The sequence below is a fragment of the Mchenga conophoros genome, linkage group LG6 (assembly GCF_057382185.1).
Source record: "Mchenga conophoros isolate Kocher_MC1m ecotype Shallow Benthic linkage group LG6, M_conophoros_male_GT1.1, whole genome shotgun sequence".
Lineage (NCBI taxonomy): Eukaryota > Metazoa > Chordata > Actinopteri > Cichliformes > Cichlidae > Mchenga > Mchenga conophoros.
The window spans coordinates 42,167,113-42,190,363 of NC_140531.1; the positions used below are offsets into that span (position 1 = coordinate 42,167,113).

General features: G+C 45.9%; 1 protein-coding gene across 2 annotated transcripts in view; it reads left to right on the forward strand.

Moving 5' to 3' along the window:
• LOC146573362 (NACHT, LRR and PYD domains-containing protein 12-like) overlaps window positions 1-18,690 on the forward strand; it is a 36,635-nt gene extending 17,945 nt beyond the window's left edge. For both annotated transcript variants that reach the window (XM_085278152.1, XM_085278153.1), the window contains 8 exons: window positions 12,952-13,001; window positions 13,071-13,636; window positions 13,725-13,780; window positions 14,424-14,638; window positions 14,757-15,016; window positions 15,139-15,255; window positions 15,335-15,476; window positions 17,533-18,690. In XM_085278152.1, coding sequence (XP_085134278.1) covers window positions 12,952-13,001; window positions 13,071-13,636; window positions 13,725-13,780; window positions 14,424-14,638; window positions 14,757-15,016; window positions 15,139-15,255; window positions 15,335-15,476; window positions 17,533-17,852 — 1,726 coding nt within the window. In that variant the 3' untranslated portion in view covers window positions 17,853-18,690. The remainder of the gene's footprint in view (window positions 1-12,951; window positions 13,002-13,070; window positions 13,637-13,724; window positions 13,781-14,423; window positions 14,639-14,756; window positions 15,017-15,138; window positions 15,256-15,334; window positions 15,477-17,532) is intronic.
• The last annotated feature ends 4,561 nt before the right edge of the window (window positions 18,691-23,251 follow it).

The window sequence follows — 23,251 nt, forward strand, 5'->3', positions numbered from 1 at the left end:
CGGCCCATTTCTGCTAATGATTTGACTTCTACCTCGCTGAGCATGGTGCTTTTTAATGCCCGATCAATAACAAATAAAATGTTCTTGTTGAACAATTTTATTCTTTCCCAAAAACTGGATTTCTTATTTCTAATTGAAACCTGGCAGCACGATGATCACTATTCATCCTTCATCTAACTTTGCCCAGGTGGGTACTCCCACATCAGCCAGCCTCGGATGTCCAGTCGAGGAGAAGGTATTGCTCAGGACATTTGCATAATCACTGAAACCAGCCCACTGAAGGAACAGTGGGCTGGGAGGTCAGCTCCTTAGTCTTAATTATACAAATTCTCATGACCATAGATCAACAACCACTGACCAATGGCCATGAGTCCCATTCACAGAGAGTTGGGGAATGGCTGCAATTACAGGATTGTAAGATGGTGACAGATGATGAGAGATACAGCTTGTTAGAGTTGGAAATAAAGATCCGTTACATTTTGCTGTAGTGCAGACCTTCCCAAAGTGTGGGGCCCGCCCCCTGGGGGGGACGCAGAGCCATTGCGGGGGGGTGGTATGAAAAGGGGGAGAAAAAAACAAAACGCTTGGACACGGCTAGCACGGGGCGCCCACAGAAACACAAAGCAGGAGATGAAGCATCGCTGAATATGTTTCCAAACCAACTTCATTCTGAACCAAAGACTAGAAAATATAATGAAACATATCTTCCCTTTGGCTTCACCTGCACAAGTGCCGAGGTAGAATTGGTTTTCCCTGGGCTCTTCAAATCATGGACAAACAGTATCCCACAGCTGTTTATGTGTTTAAACCCAATTTCCACAGAGAGACATTTTTTGAAAATGCATTGATAGCAATGTTGAATATTATTACACAGGAAGAAAAACAACTACACGTAAAATAATCACACGGTGACGCCTCTGCCTTTCTAATGGAGGGACAATAACTGTGTGTAAAACCTGCAGACAGTCAGATTAACAGTATTTTGTCTCTATCTGCCATTCTTCAATTCATCTCATGTAAACAATAACCTGCGCACAGCGTGACGTGGAAAAAGGCACATGCCTTTGACGTTGCCTGAGGAACTCTGTATTCCTCGTCCACACGTAAACGCAAAAAAGGAGTTTTAAAAAATCTCCGTTTTCGGTGATTCGCCGTTTACGTGGACGAAACAACTGCGTTTTCAAAAATCCCCGTGTAGGTGCGGACGCAGCGTAAATTAGTTAGTAGTTTATTTTATTACTGCCTGTAATTTATTGCAGATTACTTGTATTTATTTAATTGTTTACTAAATGTTTGAGGTGTGAAATAAACCGCAATGGAGCAAAATATGGGCGTGTGTGGTTGGAGGATGTGTTTGTGCGTGTGCACGTGCACGTGCACATGCACGCGCAGGAGGGGGGGCACGAAGATTTTTCTTGTAAAACAAAGGGGGGCCCAGCAAAAAAAGTTTGGGAACCACTGCTGTAGTGTATGGTCCACCTAGCCTAAATGGTCAGTTTTTAAAGGAGTTCAGGGACTTTTTTTCCTCCACCTTGAAGCTGTCCAGACTGGTTATAGTCTGGAATTTTAATATACACACTGACGATGACTCTGACCTCTTTGCCAGAGGTTTCCTTAGCGTCATGGATTCTTTTCATTTTACACAGCATGTGTCTGGTCCCACACACAGCAAAGGACACACACTGGACCTTGTTTTTACTTTAGGTTTAAACATTGATTTTATTGGTTCTGGGGACATTTTTATCATCATTGTATTCTTTTAACCTGTCTTTCCATCTTTCTCTCTCTCGTATTCGACATGTGGTTAGCTCTTGCATTTTAAATTCCTCTACTGCTGCTAAATTTTCTGATGTTTTTAATTTAGTTTTACTTTCCAATAACGATATTGATTTATTAGCAAATCTTTTTAATAATCATTGTGTTTCTATCTTAGACAGTGTTTGTCCTGTCAAAACCGGACTAGCTCTTGTTTCAAAGTCGTCCCCCTGGATAAATGACAGCATTCGCTATGTTCCTGACGTAAAGATGAGCGATTGTGGAGGAAAACTCCTTTGCATGTCCATCTCTTTCATTTAAAGGACCTTTTAGTTTCTTTTAACACTTTAGTTCAAGATGCGAGGGCGTCCTATTTCTCAGACCTGGTGTCTAAGAGCAGAGGCAACCCCAAGGTACTATTCAACACCATTAGTGATATTGTTGCTCCAGCTACAGCTGCTGTCCCAATTTCATCGAATGAAGATTGTGAAAATGTTCTTTCTTTCTTTGTTGAAAATGTTAGCAATGTGAGGAACAATATCTCTCCTTCTGTGTCTCTGTTGTCTGCTCCAACTCAAGCTAGGCCTGTTATTTTAGAAAGGTTTTTACCTGTGTCCTGACCTGAGCTGGTCAAATTAGTTAATTCGATGAAATCATCCTCCTGCTCTCTTGATTGCTATAACACATTGCTTTAACACAAGCTTTATATTGTAGGGTCTACCCTACAATATAAAGCGCCTTGAGGTGACTGTTGTTGTGATTTAGCGCTGTATAAATAAAATTGAATTGAATTGAATAACTGGAATAGCTGTCATAACGCTGTAACTTAACACGTGAATGTCAGGTGAATAGTCCCATGAGTCTTTAGGCTAGTGACTTCTCCCCTTAGCCAGTTACAATACATAACTACACCACAATCAGAACTGTGTTGCTTACTGATGCACGATCGGGAATCCCATCAGAACCTCTGCAGGGAAACTAGGGCAATATGACGGTATATATCGTGTGGACGATAGAAAAGTGTCTATCGTGCCATTTGTCTTCTATCGTTTCTAACCTAATTTTATAAATTATTACATAAAATATATCATTAGGGCGATCGTGGCTCAAGAGTTGGAAGTTCGTCTTGTAATTGGAAGGTTGCCGGTTCGAGCCCCGGCTCGGACAGTCTCGGCCGTTGTGTTCCTTCTGTCAGTCTGCCCCAGGGCAGCTGTGGCTACAACTGTAGCTGCCTCCACCAGTGTGTGAATGTGAGAGTGAATGAATAGTGACATTGTAAAGCGCTTTGAGGGTCTGGAAAAGCGCTATATAAATGCAATCCATTATTATTATTATTATTATTATTATTATTATTATTATTATTATTATTAAATAGTCTGTGCTGTCTTGTGGTTTTGTGACATGGTGCTGCTATACAGCACCGAGTAACGCAGTAGTTCCGGACATGCAACAGGCAGAGACAGCTACACAGGCAGCCCAAGAAGAAGCACTTTTACCAAAAAGAGGGGGTACGTCTGTGATTTGGTTACCTTTTGGGCTCAACAGCACCGACTCAGAGCAGAACACGCTGTGAGTACAAGAAAATAATTAGTATAATATGATGTGTTAAATTTGTTTAGATCAGAGGAACAGGGAAGGATTTGTTTGTCTGTGTTTTAGTTTGGCTTAGCTGTAGTTCTGAGTGTGTGTAATTGTTTAGAGAGAAAGGAATTTATGGAGACTGGGGGTCTGCCTGCCATAAAAGGAGACAGGAAGCTACAGTTGGGGGTTGCTGATGCTGATGCTTGTACCTTTAATAAAACTCATAATTGTTATAAACTTGGAAGCAGGTTTGCAGGAGACTCTCCACATGCTTATCTGTAAATGTAAGACAATAAGAGGCCAATGGCCCAGTGGATGCAGAGTGGGAGTCTCGGTGTTTGTAATATGTTAACTCTGTTTTGTATGTTTTCTAAAGGAATTTGGTGTAGCTTGGGTGAGGAGATTACTTTTATGACCGGCAGGAAGTCACATACACAGAGACACACACACAGTGCTTAAACTGTTACACTCACACATACACACACAGGTACGTGCATACAGTCACTCACATGTACTCACATAGACATACGGGTACGCGCACACAGGCACTCACATGCTCGTGCATACACACAGACACAGCGTTTGCAGCACACCATGGGGGTTTTATGATGGGGTCACTTCTACAAAACTGTGTTTCACAGACAAAGGAGTGAAGATTTGCAGAGGGACACCGGCCTTGCACATCTCCCCTTCTAGAAGATGCATGCTTAAATGAAGATAAATAAAGATGAATAAAGGTTTTGTGAAATGACTACTGAGTTCCGGTGCCGTCTCTGGATGCTTCGAGGAATAAAAAGAACTGGGGTGAAACTGATTTCGTAACAACGCCCATTTGCTAGCTATGCTAAAAACTATTCCCGCGCCCGATGGCAGCACAACAGATCTCTTCTGTCAACTACAGAAGGCCCACGAAAAAGAATAATCAAGAATCCAGAAAATCCGAGCTAAACCAAGATGTAGAACAACGGGAGCAAGTTGGGAAAAGAAAAACTACAGCCAGCCGAAGATACAGCAGTCTTTCACACAAGGCACGCCACATGAAAAAACATCCCAGCGCCATAAACAAATCGCAGGAGCCGTCTCGCATTACATTTGTAAAGGCATGGCCCTGTTTATGTAGCTGAGAGGGACAGCTTTCGTGACCTCGTCAAAGTCCTTGATCCCAGGTATGCCCGGTCGTAAGCACTTCAGTAAAGTCGAGTTGCCTCGCTTATATGGCGCATGCCGGGCTAAAGTAGAGAAGGATGTTTGCAGTGTCGTGCATTATGCCTTGGCTGCTGACCTATGGACGAGCAGGGATATGCAACCCTACATGAGCGTAACCATCCATTTCATTAACAAAGACTGGACCCTCTCCACTCACTGTTTACAGACTGGTAACTTTCCGATAACCACACTGGAGTCATGTTAGCCCAAGGTATGAGTCTGCCATTGCTACATATTTAACGTGCATAAAGTGCATTATGTGCATATATATGTGTGCATGTAGTACTAAGATATATATATATATATATATATATAAAAAAAACACCCAGCACGCCCCTGCGGGCGGTTTATCCTTCAAGCTCGGGTCCTCTACCAGAGGCCTGGGAGCTTGAGGGTCCTGCGCAGTATCTTAGCTGTTCCCAGGACTGCGCTCTTCTGGACAGAGATCTCCGATGTTGTTCCCGGGATCTGCTGGAGCCACTCGCCTAGCTTGGGAGTCACCGCACCTAGTGCTTCGATTACCACTGGAACCACCGTCACCTTCACCCTCCACATCCTCTCGAGCTCTTCTCTGAGCCCTTGGTATTTCTCCAGCTTCTCGTGTTCCTTCTTCCTGATATTGCTGTCATTCGGAACCGCTACATCGATCACTACGGCCGTCTTCTTCTGTTTGTCTACCACCACTATGTCCGGTTGGTTAGCCACCACCATTTTGTCCGTCTGTATCTGGAAGTCCCACAGGATCTTAGCTCAGTCATTCTCCACCACCCTTGGGGGCATCTCCCATTTTGACCTCGGGACTTCCAGGTTATACTCGGCACAGATGTTCCTGTACACTATGCCGGCCACTTGGTTATGGCGTTCCATGTATGCCTTGCCTGCTAGCATCTTGCACCCTGCTGTTATGTGCTGGATTGTCTCTGGGGCATCTTTACACAGCCTGCACCTGGGGTCTTGCCTGGTGTGATAGACCCCAGCCTCTATGGATCTTGTGCTCAGAGCTTGTTCTTGTGCTGCCATGATTAGTGCCTCTGTGCTGTCTTTCAGTCCAGCTTTGTCCAGCCACTGGTAGGATTTCTGGATATCAGCCACCTCTATCTGCCGGTGGTACATACCGTGCAGGGGCCTGTCCTTCCATGATGGTTCCTCGTCTCCCTCCTCTTTCTTGGGTTTCTGCTGCCTGAGGTATTCACTGAGCACTCGGTCAGTTGGGGCCATCTTCCCAATGTATTCTTGGATGTTCGTTGTCTCATCCTGGACTGTGGTGCTGACACTCACCAGTCCCCGGCCCCCTTCCTTCCGCTTAGCGTACAGCCTCAGGGTGCTGGACTTGGGGTGAAACCCTCCATGCATGGTAAGGAGCTTTCTTGTCTTTATGTCAGTGGCTTCTACCTCCTCCTTTGGCCAGCCTATTACCCCAGCAGGGTACCTGATCACAGTCATAGGTGTTGATAGCCCGGATCTTGTTCTTACCATTCAGCTGACTCCTCAGGACTTGCCTGACCCTCTGCAGGTACTTGGTGGTTGCAGCTTTTCTAGCGGCCTCTTCATGGTTCCCATTCGCCTGCGGGATCCCCAGGTATTTGTAACTGTCCTCTATGTCTGCAATGTTGCCTTCTGCGCATGCGCCAACCAGCGTGCAGCCTGTTACAGTCGCTCCTGCTTTTCTCTTAGTTTAGCTCTTTTTTCTTACGTATTCTTTTTTTTTCTGACTTGTATTTTCCTCCGTTTTCTATCTCTTACTCAATCATGTGGATTGAGAGAGTTTTTGTTCTTCTGGTGGCCGTGGAACTGTTACTTTTATCATGGAACGGGACCGCGGCACATCTCCTACACGCACGGACTGTTTACTCCAGAGATCAGCTGATCGCCCTGATGCCGGCCGGCTCGCTGGCCAGGCCCGCAGAAGTGCCCGCAGAAGTACCAGCTGAAATTTGGAGGGAAACACATCGGGGATGCAGAGGTCAAGGACAGAAGAGAAGAAAAAAGGTGACGGTGAGACAGCGGAGGCTCGAAGCGAGGAGGAGGTTTAAACCGTGTCTGCCGTCTATCGTGATGGGAAATGTGCGATCGTTGGCAAGTAAAATCGACGAGCTCTCAGCACTGGTACGGAGTCAGAGGGAATACCGAGAGTGTAGCCTGATGTGTTTCACCGAATCATGGCTGCACCAGGTCATTCCCGATGAGAATGCTTCCGTGGAAGGCTTCCACACTGTTCGGGCGGACAGGGACAGCATCGCTAGCGGTAAGCGTAAAGGAGGTGGGCTTGCTGTTTTAGTTAACAACCGGTGGTGTAACCCTGCCAACATAACAATCAAAGAAAGGATTTGTTGCCCGGACACTGAACTGTGTGCTGTTGGACTCAGGCCGTATTATTTACCCAGGGAATTCTCTCACGTCATCTTGGTGGCTGTTTATGTTCCCCCCTCTGCTAACCCCACAGCTGCATGTGACACTATCCACTCTGCCATAGCTCGGCTACAGACTCAGCACCCGAGTGCCTTTATTGTGATCTCGGGTGACTTCAACCATGTATCACTGGACAATACACTACCAACATTCAAACAATATGTGGACTGTCCCACCAGGGGAGAGAAAACTTTAGACCTACTGTATGCTAACGTCAAGGATGCATACAGCTCCTCCTCCCTCCCCCCACTTGGTAGGTCAGATCATAACCTGATTCACCTCACCCCCCGCTATGTGCCAATTGTGAGGAGGGAACCTGTGACCACCAGGACTGTTAGGAGGTGGTCAGAGGAGGCAATAGCGGAACTACAGGGCTGTTTCGAGGTGACCGACTGGGAAACACTCTGTGAGCCTCACGCCGAGGACATCAATGGGCTTACTGAGTGTATCACAGACTACATAACTTTCTGCACCGACTCCATTGTTCCAGCTCAGACTGTTCATTGTTACCCAAATAACAAGCCGTGGGTGACTAAGGACATCAAAGCCCTCCTCAACAACAAGAAGAGGGCTTTCAGAGGGGGCAACAAAGAGGAGGTGAGGAAGGTCCAGGTGTTACTAAAGGACAAGATCAGAGAGGCTAAGGACAATTACAGGAGGAAGCTGGAGTGGAAACTCCAGCAGAACAGCATGAGAGAGGTGTGGAGGGGCATGAAGACCATCACTGGATTCAGGCCAAACAACAGCAGGGGAGCTGAGGGAGGTGAGAATAGAGCCGACGAGTTGAATCTGTTTTTCAATAGATTCGACACCACAGTGTCTGCTCCCACCCCCACAACCTCACCTGCAGTCAGCCTGGAATCCAGAGCCACACCACTGTGCCAGCCTCTCTCTTCACATGTTGCCTCCTGTGAGATTCCTGACACCCCTCCCCCACCCATCACCTTCACTCAATACCAGGTTGAGATGCAAATGAGGAGACTTCACTCAGGCAAGTCTGCTGGACCAGACGGAGTGAGTCCCCTTGTCCTCAAGGCCTGTGCCCCCCAGCTGTGTGGAGTCTTTCATAAACTGTTTATGCTGAGTCTGAGTCTGCAGAGGGTCCCGGTGATGTGGAAGACATCATGCCTCGTCCCTGTACCAAAGACGCCTCGTCCCAGTGGCCCCCAGGATTACAGGCCCGTGGCACTGACCTCCCACATCATGAAGACCCTGGAAAGGCTCATCCTGGACCAGCTGCGACCCATAGTAAGACCACATCTGGATCCCCTTCAGTTCGCTTATCAGCCTCGTCTCGGAACAGAGGACGCCATCATCTACCTGCTCAATCGTGTCTACACCCATCTGGACCAGCCGGCGAGCACTGTGAGGGTCATGTTTTTTGACTTTTCCAGTGCTTTCAACACCATCAGGCCGACCCTCCTGGGTGATAAGTTAGCAGCGATGCAGGTGGATGCTTCTCTGGTGTCCTGGATTGTTGATTACCTGACAGGAAGACCACAATATGTACGTCTCCCACAGTGTGTGTCTGACAAGGTGATTAGCAACACAGGGGCACCACAGGGGACTGTCCTCTCCCCCTTCCTCTTCACCCTCTACACCACAGACTTCAGCCACTGCACAGAGACCTGCCATCTTCAGAAGTTTTCTGATGACTCTGCGGTGGTTGGATGCATCAGCAGGGATGATGAGACAGAGTACCGGGCTGTGGTCGACTCCTTTGTCACGTGGTGTGAGCAGAATCATCTGCAGCTCAACGTGGCAAAGACCAAGGAACTGATCGTGGACTTCAGGAAGACCAGGAAACACTTGACCCCTGTTTCAATCCAGGGGGTCAGTGTTGACATTGTGGAGGACTATAAATACCTTGGAGTACACATTGACAATAAACTGGACTGGGCTAAAAACACCACAGCACTTTACAGGAAGGGCCAGAGTCGTCTCTATTTTTTGAGGCGACTGAGGTCCTTCAACATCTGCCAGAAAATGCTGAGGATTTTCTATGAGTCTGTGGTGGCCAGTGCGATCCTCTATGCTGTTGCATGCTGGGGGAGCAGGCTGAGGGTCGCAGATGCCAACAGACTTAATAAACTGATCCGTAAGGCCAGCAATGTTGTGGGGATGGAGCTGGACTCCCTCAAGGTGGTGTCGGAGAGGCGGATGCTGTCCAAGATAAAGACAATGTTGGATAACACCTCCCACCCACTCCATGACATGTTGGTCAGTCACAGGAGCTCGTTCAGTGAGAGACTGAGATTACCGAAAAGCACCACTGAACGACACAGGAAATCATTCCTGCCTGTGGCCATCTCCCTGTACAACGCATCCACTTAACACACTGTTTGCTGCTACAACTACACATGTTTCTTTTCCAAATATTTATTTATAAGTGACTTATGTATGTATGTATGTATATATATGTATATATTGTACTATTCTTAGTTAGCGTATTGTCTGTCTTGTCTTAATGTTGGTTTAAAATGGAGCACTGTAACAAAAAATAATTTCCCCCAGGGATCAATAAAGTATTCTGATTCTGATTCTGATTCTGGTAGTTCAATCCCCTCAGTTCTGACTACCTTCCCTCTCTTTGTTACCATCCGACTACACTTCTCCAGTCCGAATGACATTCCAATGTCATTGCTGTATAGCCTGGTAGTGTGGATCAGTGAATCGATGTCTCGTTCACTCTTGGCATACAGCTTGATGTCCTCCATGTACAGGAGGTGGCTGACAACTGCTCCGTTCCGTAGTCGGTATCCGTAGCCAGTCTTGTTAATGATCTCACTGAGGGGGTTCAGGCCTATGCAGAACAGCAGTGGGGACAGAGCATCTCCTTGGTAGATCCCGCACTTGATGGTGACTTGTGCTATGGGCTTGGAGTTGGCCTCTAGTGTTGTACGCCACATCCCCATTGAGTTCCTGATGAAGGCTCTTAGGGTCCCATTGATCTTGTACAATTCTAGGCATTCCAGTATCCAGCTGTGGGGCATTGAGTCATAGGCCTTCTTGTAATCAATCCAGGCAGTGCACAGGTTGGTCAGTCTGGTCTTGCAGTCTCGGCTGACTGTTCTGTCTACCATTAGCTGGTGTTTTGCGCCTCTGGTATTCTTGCCAATTCCTTTCTGTGTCCCGCTCATGTATTGGCCCATGTGCCTGTTCATCTTAGCCGATATGATGCCTGACAGGAGCTTCCATGTAGTACTGAGGCAGGTTATTGGTCGGTAGTTGGAGGGGAACGGTCCCTTCTTGGGGTCCTTGGGGATCAGGACCGTCCGACCTTCGGTTAGCCATTCCGGGTGTCTCTCGTTAACTAGCAGCTGGTTCATTTGTGCTGCCAGACGCTCGTGGAGTGCAGTCAGCTTCTTTAGCCAGTAGGCGTGAACCATGTCGGGCCCTGGTGCTGTCCAACTCTCCATACTGGAGACCCTTTCTTGGATATCTGCCACTGTGATGGTTACTGGACCCTGTTCAGGGAGGTCGTTATGGTCTGCCCTCAGATCCACTAGCCACTGAGCATTGCCGTTATGGGTTGCATCCTTCTCCCATATGCTCTTCCAGTATTGCTCCGTCTCCAGCCTTGGTGGTGCTGTTCTCTTATTGTTCCCTTGCCACTGAGAGTACACCTTTGCTGGTTCTGTGGAGAACAGCTGGTTTATTCTCCTGCCTTCTATCTCTCTGGTGTACCTCCTCAAGCGGCTGGCCAAGGCTGTGAGTCTTTGCTTGGCAGTTTCCAAGGCCTCAGGTATGGACAGCTTGCTGTATTTCTTAGGCACCTTATTTGTCGCACCTTTCTGCAACTCCGTTAGTTGGCTAACCTCCCTCCGTGCTACTTTGATCTTGCCCTCTAGCCTCCTTCTCCATGGAGGGTACTGCCCCTTGTGGCTGTTCAACTTGTAGCCAAGCATCTCACTGATCACTGCTGCCTTATTGTAGATCAGCTTGTTAGTGTTGGTAATCGTGGTTGTAGGTATTGTCCGTAGTGCTGCATTAACATCATCTAGCAGACCTTCTGAGGGTACTTCACGTAATCTTGGTAACCGGCTACGGGGGATCCAGGTTTCAAACTTGGCCATGATCCTGTCTTTCAGGTCAGTTCCTCTCGCACTCAACGATCCTTCTCCTATCGCACTTGGGGCTATGTACCCAATCTCGGGTGGGGGTGATGATATCTCCCCCCTGACCTGGCGTCCTGACTCCTCCTTGCCGTAGCATTTATGTTGTACCTCGTCAATCTCTAGCTGTGAGAGCAGTCCCTTCTTTCGAATGTTGGAACACTGAGCTACTAGTTGTTTTGCCGTCATTGTGGATGTTGGGTATCGAAGAATCCATAGGTCCCTCATCCTATTCATATAGCCCCTTCCGCCGGGGTTACTTGCGTAGTAGCATTCCAACAATGCCCTGTTTTCGTCTCTTGCCCACTGATGCCTTCTTGTTCCAGTAGCCCACTTTTCGTCAGGGTGCCCTGGTTCCTCAACACCTGACGCGGACCTTGTTGATCCGGGCGACGTCCGAGCCGGCATGCCTTCACGTTCAGTGAGAGACTGAGATTACCAAAAAGCACCACTGTCCAACACAGGAAAACATTCCTGCCTGTGGCCATCTCCCTGTACAACTCCTCCATCTAACACTCTGTAATCACTGCAATAGTTACATCCTTTTTACACACACTCTTTTCTTACTCGATAATGTTGCTGTCATTATTCTTGATGATTATTTATAATCACATCTGTCAACCCTGGATATTTATTATTTGATGATTTGTATATGTTTTAACATATAGTACTGTCAAATAGTCTAGTCTGTTTTTGTTAATGTTACTGTGCTGGAGCAACTGTAACCCACATAATTTCCCTAGGGATTAATAAAGTATGCTGATTCTGATTCTTTGCCAGCTGATTACACGATTTGGCCTGGTGAGGAAAAGCTGGGGTGTCGGACTCCAGTTTGTTGGTCTGGTGACTCAAACAGACTCTCCTCCACACAGTCCTCATTTATAAAGTGCTTTACAAACCCCACCATCACGGCTAACAGCTGGATTTGCCCGTTTGAGTGCAGCTATTTTCCTCCGAGGTATCGATCTTGTCACTAGTTGGCTAACATAAACTAATGTAAGTGCCAACCAACCACATGACATCACGCTTGTACTGACAGAAGTTGGCGCTAAACATGTTTTTAAAACTTTGACTTTAATCATTTATTCCTTAAATCCAGCTTCACAGATAGAGTTACATCTGAGAGCAGGGCTCCATGATGTAAAATAGCCTTTATACGTGTAGTGTTTCAGGTCCCGGTTAAACATGAGCAACAGAGTGCTGACTGCAGTTCAGTCAGTAAGTGTTATAAATAACAGTGGTTAATGGGATTTTACATAGAAAGATTTAAAATCTTAGGCTGTTGTTTTTTTAATACCTGTACCTGAAGGCAACATTACCGACTCCAGTGGCTAACAGCTCCTCAGCTCTAAAACTGTGATGTCAAACTAAATAACCCTGGGTTCTGTAGATAACAAACATTATGAGAACATTGTCTCTCTTTGTCCCAATGACCAGGTCAAAGTGAGATTTGAGAAATGTACCCCACAGCAGTGCTAAAAGCTGAAATACAGAAACAAACTTCTTTTCCTGTTAGAAATGTTTGGCTTTATCAGTGCTTACCTGCTCCTATAAATGCTTATCTGGAGTAAAGTTTGACAACACTGCTCGATGAAAGAAGACCGAATCCTTCTCCACCCAGACCAAAGCCACAGGGTGGAGCATGTCTCTGAGTGCTGCTTCACCTTTGTTGTTTCATATCAGGTGCTCGTTACTTGTCCTCTGACCTTTTTTTTTTATTGAGTTTCGTGTCTCTGATAAGGTTGTTTTCTCTCCATCTGTGAACTAATTTTACCAACTCAAGGCAATAATTTCCTGTCACGGTGCCTTGACAAAACATGTTTATCATATTAGATTATTTCATGTTTATTTACTAATAATAACAGCCTGACCTCTTCTGCCTCAGTGTGGACCACAATGAAGAGCACTGGGTCGACCCACAGCTTCTGAACAAGTGTAAGTGTCACTGAGTTTCTCTGTAACATCGACTGAGCTGAAGCTTAACTCACTGCATCTCTTTCACAGATGCCTGTGATCTCACATTCGACCCCAACACTGTGAATGAAAACCTCGTCCTGTCTGAATGTGACAGGAAAGTAAGCAGGACTGAGGAAAAGCAGTCGTATCCTGATCATCCAGAGAGATTTGACCAAACCAGTCAGGTGCTGTGTCGAGAGGCTCTGACTGGGCGCTGCTACTGGGAGGTGGACTGGGAAGAGTTTGTGAATATTGGTGTTGCATATAAGAGCCTGCCGAGGAAGGGACACTGGGACACAGAAATTGACCGTACTGACAAGAGCTGGTGTTTCACCATCACCTGTTCAAACGGTTACTCCTTCCGACACGGGTTGAGGGAAACTTTTATACCGGTCCCACACATCGACGTCCAAGCATTCCTGGCCAGACGCAGGAGACTGGGACTGTTTCTGGACTGGCCAGCTGGCACTCTGTCCTTTTATTCACTTTCTGGTGACAAAAAAACTCTCATTCATACCTTCCACACCACGTTCACCGAGCCTCTCTACCCAGCATTCACTGTTAATCACGGAACTTTGACCCTGTGCAGGGTGGTGAAGCTGCAAATGGAAACTGTGAGTATTTCTGGTTCTTAGGTAGCACCAACATCACAAGTTTGTGTAACTACAAAAAATATTTAATTTGCCCTCTCTGGACTTTTAGGCTCGATCAAGCTTCACACCTGAGATGAGAAAAGAAAGCGCAGGCGTTTCATACAGGTACGACACGCAAGCCTCGATGTGCCCACTGTGAGATTATGTCCTCTGCAAACACACAGGTGCTCAGAGTGCTTTACATATGCAAAGAAGAATGTGGGGAAAATTAAAAATGCTTTTAACAAATGTGTGATTGGTTGAGTCTGAATGTCAGATTGTGTCTGACAGTAGATGGTGGTCACCAATTGATGGAGTATTGGGAGCCAATTAATATACTGCTGTTTACAAGGTCGAATGTCAGTTTGAGTCTTTGTTTTATGTGTTATATTTTTGCAACTTCCCAACACACACATTTGTTAACTTTAACATGGCCTTGGTTGGTTATACCTTAACTGGTTAAAATACCAAAGTCATGGTCAATAGAGGCAGTGGCTGACCATCAACTCCTACACACGAGTAAGTAAAGTTTTATTAAAAGAGACGGATGTGATCATCTAACTGTCATCTGATGGAAACGTTGAAGAAGGCCATAGATGCTTCTTCCTCTTTTAGGATTCTCTCACTAGTATAATAACATAAAGCCTTGGGTTTTACTTTACAGTATGAATTCTATTGTGATGACAGTCTTGCACCTTATAAATTAAATTAGACTGAATTTAACAGCTACATAAATGAGCTCCATGTTGAACCGTTCTGTGTCGTTCAGGTTCCTGTTTCCCGGTCCAGGGTTGTTCCAGTGTTCTTTGACTGGTCTGGTCTTTGATGTGACTCGTGAGAGTGAGGTCACCTACAAGACTCTGATCTGGGATCCTCTGGTCCTCCAACCAGCGCACAAAGTGGCCGGAGGCCCGCTGTTCGGCATCGAGTGTCCTCGGGACTCTATACGTCAGCTGCACCTCCCACACTGTGAGCCTGAGCCGGGTAAGGACGCCACTGAACCACCTGAAGGAGAATTAAACCTGCAGAAAATGCTCTGATTTGCTTTCCATGGAAAGTTTCTGGAGGCTGTTGCAGTGAACGAAGCTGTGTGTTTTCCCAGCACTGGTCTCTGACAGCATCTCTGTGGTCCACATCACGGATGATGGCATGAGCATCATACAGCCTCTGGAGATCACTGAGACTCACGTGGTCGTGGACGTCCCTCACCTCTCCGCCTTTGGCCTCGTCTGGGATCTCGTTGAGCGGTTTTTCAATTACATGACGAAACCCATTCGTGGCCAAGTCCTGCTCTTCCTGAGAAACAGGCCACGCCCCATCCTCAGTGTGATGCTGCTCCCAGGAAACGTCCCTCTGCACGACGTATGACTTTATCATGAAATCATTAAATGGCTTCTGCATGAATAAATCCTCTGATTGTATCTGTTTGCTTTGAAGCTCTGAAACTACTCATGCACTAAGAAAATGTTGTGATGTCTCTGAAGGTGAAAGTGCAGCACGCTGCTTCACAGTACATCGAAGCGCCGTCCTTCTGTTATTTCCACAAAGGTCAAAAGTACAGTCTGAGCAGCGCCCCGCACGACTTTAAAATACAGCCTGCAGTGAGTATCAGTCGCTGAGTGTCAGCAGACACTTTGTCCACAAAGCTGTTTTAAATTGTGCGTTTCCATTTCGCTTCAGCGTGCAGAGTTTTTTGAAAATTACGGACCAAATTACCACCCGACCTTTGAGATCATCCTGACAACGAACGCAGAGGAAGTGATGCTGATGGTGCAAGATCCCGAGGAGACACGAGTGTGGGAGCACGACCTTCATCTGCCCGGTGAGCCTTAACTCAGCACAAACTGAAACCTGACAGAGATCCAACCTGCACATAAAAGAGAAACGAACTTAATTCTCTCAAATCTCCGTCCTCGTTTCACTGTTAAATAAATGTAAAATAATAATAAGTTTATTAAGTTTACACCGCTGTGCGTCTGCCTGATTCAGTCTGCGCTCTGAATTTCATCCACAGTCAGTTTAGTTCGAAGCACATCTAACAGCAGCACACATTAACCAAAGTGCTGCACAGCTAAATGCAATAAAAGCCTCGAGGCTGAACAAATGACTTTGATGATGACGAAAAAAGTCTTCGTCCAGATGAACAGAATCAACTTCCTGGGATTTTTTAAAAAAAGATTACTTGGAGGTGAAACACCCCATCTCATTAATACTATAAACCAGTGTGTCACACAAAGCCAGGATTATCCCACAGGAAGGAAACAGCCTGGTACATACACACAACATTCAGGTGCAGCCAAAGGAAATCCTGCTTCTACTAAAGGCACGTAACAATGCCTTCAGGTCAGGTGACGCTCAGGCCTGCAGTACGTCCAGGGCAGACCTGAAGAGGGGCACCAAGAAGGCCGAGCACAGCTACAAGCTGGAGGAACACTTTGTCAACTAGGACCCACGATGCCTGTGGCTGGGCATTCACACCATGAATGTTTCCTCCTTCAATGAGCTTCTACGCTCATTTTGACAAGGACGACAATGAAAAGTCTGCCAGAACCCTGCCCTCTGATGACATCTCTAGCACGTTGCTTGCCCAGGCAGTAGTACCAGCGTGCTTCAAGACCACCTTCATCGTGCCAGTGCTGAAACGCTCATCACCAGCATGCCTGAACGACTTCAGGTGGGAGAGGACAGACACCCATGTCCCCATCTACATAAATGGCACAGCTGTTGAACGAGTCTCCGGCTTCAAGTTCTTGGGGACCCACATCTCTGAGAATCTGACCTGGTCAACTGACACCTCCAGCCTGGTCAAGAAGGCCCATCAGTGCCTCTTTTTCTTGAGGACACTGACGAAGAACCACCTGTCTTATGACATACTGGGTAACTTTTACTGGTGTGCGATGGAGAGCATCCTGACCAACTGTGTCCCAGTCTGGGAACTGTTACCGAACGCTAGGCAGTGCAGTGAAAACCGCCCAACGCATCACAGGGACTCCACTTCCTGCCGTTGAGGATGTCCACAAGAAGACATGTCTACGCATCAATTCTCAGGGACTCCTCTCCTCCTGCCAATAAACTCTTCCAGCTCCTCCCCTCCAGAAGGCGCTACAGGAGCCTTCAGACTAAAACCAGCAGGTTTAGGAACAGCTCCTCCCCACAGCTGTCACCGAACTGAACTCACCCCCCCGCTGAACATTTCCATCCACACTCACCTAACTCCTACACTCCTCCTCCCCCCATCCCTCCCAGTGACCATGATCATGACTGTCATTCATTCTCAACGTTCACCACATGCTCACATTGGTTACTGCTGTAGTTTAGGACACTGACATAGTCTCTGTTATAGTGCGTCCACTGTTCAGAGAGCTACGCTTCCTCGGCTGTAGATGTATTCATAGCGCTGTTTACCACACATCATGCATCTGTATCGATGTAGCACATCTGTACATTTGGTCTGTATAGCAATATAAACATCTGTATATTTACTTACTATTTGTACATAATCTGTGCATAACTGTTCCCACCTTTTATCCAACGCTAATCTGTATGTAATCTGCTCCTATTGCACTTCTGATTAGATGCAAACTGTATTTCTTACCCTGTATTCAAACACGTGTAATGACAATAAAGTTGAATCCTAATCCTACAAAGTCTCATTAGATCACCAGATAAATGTGCTGCTGTAAACAATCCCTGAAGAAAAGTGTCTCCTCTGTAAAAACTGTATTTTTAAAGGACAGAAATCACTCGACCGTTGTGTCCATTAAAGAAAACCAGCTTTGGGACGTTTGCTGTCCTGCTCAGAATCACTGATCTGATTTGTAGAAATGTTGCACTGAAATGTGCTCACTGTGTTTCTGACTCTAAACGTATTTTTTCAGCTTCATCCTCGGCTGACTCTCCAGGTGGAAGTCCTCTTCAGATGGGGAACAGCGCCTCAGCAGAGAAGCTGCGACTCGCTCGCACAAACTTCGTCGATAAAGTGTCGAATCCGGTTCTGAACAAGCTGCTGGACGAGCTGCAGCACGAAACCGTGCTAACTGATGCTGAGGGCGAAGCGGCCAGAGCCAAACCGAGAGACGAGAAAGCTCGAGACCTGATCGACATGGTGCGAAAGAAAGGAGCTGAAGCAAGTTCAAAAATGATCGCCGTCTTTTATGCCAACGATCCATATCTGTGCAAAGAGCTCGGCTTACTGTGAAGCACAAATCTGTGACACGAACAAAGAGACTCGTTGAACTAAAATTTCCTTTCTTTCTTCTTAAAGTCACGATTATGTTTCCACTGATCACACTTCTTAGAAAGCAGATGAGCTTAGACGTGAGGGGAGACGTCCAGTAAATATCCATAAAAGAAAAATTTACAGTTTTTTCTGCAAAGAATGTCTGAAATGTATTTTAGAAATGTTAGTGTTTGTCAGACAGGAGGACAGAGAAAGTAGAAAGAGTGAGACACAGCTGCACTGGTGAATGATGCGAGCTGGACTCAGATCAGTGAAGCCAGCAGAGCCTGTGGTCGTGAACCATGTTTATGTGGAAATACAACACAAAGGTTAATAAAATGCAGCGAATGCCTGCAGTGTTGAGTGTAACGTGTTATTACTTGTGTTATAAAGGTTCAGTTCTTTGTGCAGCAGCTGGATGAAAAGAAAAAACCATCAGCTGAGTTTTTGGGACTTTCGGTCTGAATGAACAGGACGATGCAGGAAGTGTGTTTTTCATCGTGTTTATCATTGAAGTATTAAGACTCGTAACACTATATATGCAAATGTTTCTGTACCTGTGAGCTGTGCTCTGTAAACTGACGCAATACCAGGATCCAGACCTTTCATATGAACACTTAAACACACGAGTTCCAATAAAAATGCTTTGTGTTTGTTTGCTTTCTGTGGTTTAAGCGTTTATTTCCTGCACGTTGATGCTTGCTCATAGGGGGTCATATAACTGTTGGGTTTTTCTCTGTATCTATGAAGCGCCTTGAGGCGACTTATGTTGTGATTTGGCGCTATATAAATAAAATTGAATTGAATTGAATTGATGTTCGACGCCGGGATGTTCTGTTCTCGATGTCATGGCAAAAACTTCAGCTTTATGAAGCAGAAGAAGCCACATGTTTATCACCCGCTGCAGCTTGTGTCTGTTTTTTAAAGGCTTGTTTTTTACTTATTGCTAAGCTTCAGGACAGGTGAGTTTCCTTCCCTCACCTCCTCTCCCCTCATCTTAGACCCTCCCTCTTAAGATGCAAACAGAGGAGGCGAGGAAGAGACAGGAGGAGAGAGGAGTCAAGGCAGCAGGTAGGAGACAGAGGAGTCGTTGCTCTGAAACCATCGTTCTAATGAACAAACACTTACAACATGATATGTAACGCTAATCAGTTACATGTAACTGATTACAGTTACTGAGGAAGAACATGCAGTTAAATCTGAATGTTTGCTTTTTCGTCTCCTTTAAATTTGAACTGGTTTCCAAACCATGAGCAGCTCAGGTGGAGCTCAGCAGTCAGGTCAGCTGGTCTGAAGTCAGTTGCTTTCCACTGCAGCTGTGCGCTCACTCAGGACAGCCTGAACATCTGGCTCAGCCATCCTTCCTCCTGCCCATGTTTTTGGTGTTAATATGACTTTTATTTTTATTTGTTCTCTCATCAGCTTCAAAACACAATGTAGCTCAAATCACTAGAAGATTAGCTAATGAAAACCTTCTGATCCACTAGTTTGTGGGATGTTTATTCATATTCTGGTCAAATATGGCTTCAGTGGTTTTTTCTACGGTCCAGATGTGGATCCAGGTGACAGGAAATGCTTTTAATTTGAAGCACTGATGATGATGAACACCTCACATCACTCGTACCTTTGCAGGCTCAGCATCCATCAGCCACACCCACTAACAGCAGCTTCCCTCTACATCACTGCTCTTTGAAAACTACTGGAATTGGTGGCCTGGAAAATTAGGCCCTGGCGATCTGTTACCCTCAGAAGGCCGGAGTAACCTGTAAGAGCCGTTTATACTCATGTAGATTCATACTCAGGTTTTTACCTTTTTTGTTTCACAAAGCGTTAAAAAGGGAAAATCCCCAACTTAGACGTCACAGGATATTTTATTAAAGCAGCTTAGCAACAGTACAACAGAAACTCTTCTTTGATTAATAATAAAGAGGATTTATTTTTAGCAAAAGCACATGTAGATAAACTCTGGTATAGTACTCTTCATCATTTCAAACATAAAAGGCTGGAGGTTGACCTTTAACCTCTCAGGTGTGGTCAAAGGAGCTTGCAAAGAAAGGCGTCTGGACTTCTTTAAGTTACTTGAAGACCAGTTTGGTGTAGTCTCTCTCTTCACCTGCAAACCCACCACGGAGGCCGTGGAGACTGTCAGAAAACGACTACAAGAAGACAGCTCCTTGGAGGACAGGACCAACTTCAACCCCGATCAGATCTGCACACTGTTAGACCTCTGCCTCACCACTACATACTTCAAATACAACGAAGGCTTTTACAGACAAAAACATGGCTGTGCCGTGGGCTCCTCCGTGTCACCTATTGTAGCCAACCTTTACATGGAGGAAGTGGAGAGAAAGGCTCTTGGCTCTTTCAAAGGAAGAGTACCCAGCCACTGGTACAGATATGTGGACGACACCTGGGTCAAAATCAAGACACAAGAAGTGGAATCCTTCACTGCGCACATTAACGCTGTGGATAAAAACATCAAGTTCACCAGGGAAGACACAAAGGACAACTGTTTGCCTTTCCTGGACTGCGCCGTGCACATTGAAGAGAACGGCAAACTCAACATCGAAGTTTACCGGAAGCCCACACACACGGACCAGTACCTCCTCTTTGACTCCCATCACCCTCTGGAACACAAACTTGGAGTAATCAGGACCCTACACCACCGGGCAGAACATGTTCCCTCTAAGCCTGAAGGAAAAAGAAGGAACACACACATGTAAAGGAAGCACTCAAAACGTGCGGCTATCCTAAATGGGCGTTCTTAAAGTCAGCAAAGAGGCACAGAAAAGAAGATCAGACACCAGCGAGGGAGGATAAGGAGGACAGACGCAGCAACACTGTCATCCCCTATGTAGCCGGTGTATCAGAGAAACTCAGGAGAGTTTTCTCCAAGCATGACATCCCGGTGCATTTCAGACCCAGCAACACGCTCAGACAGAAACTGGTTCACCCGAAAGACAAAACGCCAAAACACAAACTTAACAACGTGGTGTTTGCTGTACAGTGCAGCGAGGAATGCTCAGACCTCTACATTGGAGAGACCAAACAGCCACTTCACAAGCGCATGGCACAACACAGAAGAGCCACCTCCACAGGACAAGACTCAGCAGTCCATCTGCATCTAAAGGTCAAAGGTCACTCTTTTGAGGATGCCAATGTTCACATTTTGGACAGAGAGGACAGATGGTTTGTGTGACGGCCAGTGGGCTGGCCTTGTGTTTTGCTTTTGCTTTTACCTGTTTCTTGCAGGTAGGTGGAGCTGACCCAATTATTGATGCAGCACACCTGAGAGGGCCAGTCCCAGTGTATATAAAGACACCTTGACTGAACCAGGGGGGCTGGCTTTTGGCTCCTTCTGACGTGTTATGTTTATTTGGAAGTTTCAGTTATGGCTGTTATGTCCTTTAAATTGTCTTTAAGTTGCTTTACCTTATTTTCATTAAATATGTCTTACAGTCTTTAAAAGCCTGTGTGTGGTCTCCCATTTGTTTGTCACTTCCTATGAGCCGGGTTGTGACATATACATGTGTATAAAGAGGAGTGAAAGAAGCATCTATGTCCACTGTGAGCGACCATCTTTGAACAGAGGCGGGGGTTTACGACACCAACTGTCTGCCATCTATAATCCAGTTTTGAGATCCTTCCCAGACGCCTTAACGCCCACTCACATCCTGGGCCATCTGACCTCAGGAATTCGCATGATAAGGTGGGGCCAGGTTTCACAATGAACACACCCGAAACTCTGGCTGATTGGGACCCACACCCAGTTTCACACCTTGGCTCAGGCGATTAGAGGATCATCAGGGGGTCCTGTTGTCCCTCTGTGGGGGGAAACTCCCACTAGGTTTATATCTGGGACTCTCCACCATTTGACCTTAGAACTGAAGAAGCTTCTCGGATGAGAGGTGAAACGTCTTCAAGCAACTTAAAGAAGTCCAGACGCTTCTCTTTGCAAGCTCCTTTGACTACGATGACCTGGATGACTGAGAACCTTCACAGACATAAAAGGACAATGCAGTTTAAAAATGAAAAGTTTTATATCACAAGTTGTGGATTATCTGTTTGCCCAGCTGGTAACATCTGGTGGACAAAGGTTGTTTCTCCGTCTCTTCTTCATTTTATTTTTTCACTTTTTAGTTCATTTGCTGTTATAATGCTGATACAGATACTGTCTGCAGCTTTATCAGCAAACCGTTAATACCAGCAAACATATCAGCCTCATATTTCAGGCTCTACTATTATTTTTATAAAGTTTCTTATATCTGAAACCAGGAAAGAAGCCTTGATCATGAAAACACAGGAGAATCTGATGGATTCATGATGGTGCTGTTTAACAGTCTGAGAATGAGTCAAGAATAAAAAGTGTGTGAGTGAGTTGCTGTGGGTGTGATCGGATCACGAGTGACACACTAATGAGGAATGCACAGAAACAACAACTCTGAATTATTTATGAACAGCTGAGCACAGACGGGGAGAGGCCGAGTTTATTCTGTAAGGCTGCAGATATCAGGCTGTAAATGTCCTTATTTCTACTGGATATTCTAACATGCTGCTCTGCAGACTTTACCTGTCCTGTCAGATCATGTTTCACCTGGAAAACTGAGAACAGGAAGTGTGGAGTTTGTTTTCAGCTATTTTATTAAATCCAAACTCCTCTCAGCCGCCGTCAGTGTTACAGGTCATGAGCTGATGGCAGGAGGCACAGTCGATGGGATATGATCACCGACGAGGACAGGATGTGATGCACAGGCTCTCCCGGTTCATGGGGAATGTTTTGAACAATTTTCTTTGTTCTAATGTTTTTCACCATTTCAGCACACATGCAGACGTGATGTCTGGCTTCAGATGTGAGAGTCAGTTAAAGATTATGTGAAGGTCGGGCTGTAACTGTTCATGTGTTACTATTTATGACTCTAATAGCTGATCTGTCTCAGTGACGTATGTTTGGTTTTTGGAATCACGTATAAAAAAGTGTAAAACTGAGTCTGAGTGAAAACATGAAGGTCAGAGAACATTTCCTCCAGATTAATGTCACAGTTTACAAACCAAAGATATGAGAGGCAGCGACGTTTGTGCAGGTTAAACACTGTGAAATGTGTGTTTACAGGGAGCACACGTGACAGCGCTACAAATATACAGCAAGGCAATCAGAGAAGATGGAGACAAGTAACCACCAAAATAACAGTTATAATAGAACTGAAAGAAAACAGGAAGGTGAGAATGTAAACAGTAAACAAAGTAATAATCAGCCTTTGAAGATTCAATAAGAAACAGGAGAGAAACACTTTGTGCGACAGCTTCATAGAGAGAGAACATGGAAACACAGCAAGGCGGCCAGAATAAGCACCAGACCTCCACCTCCCCGGCTCTTTCTT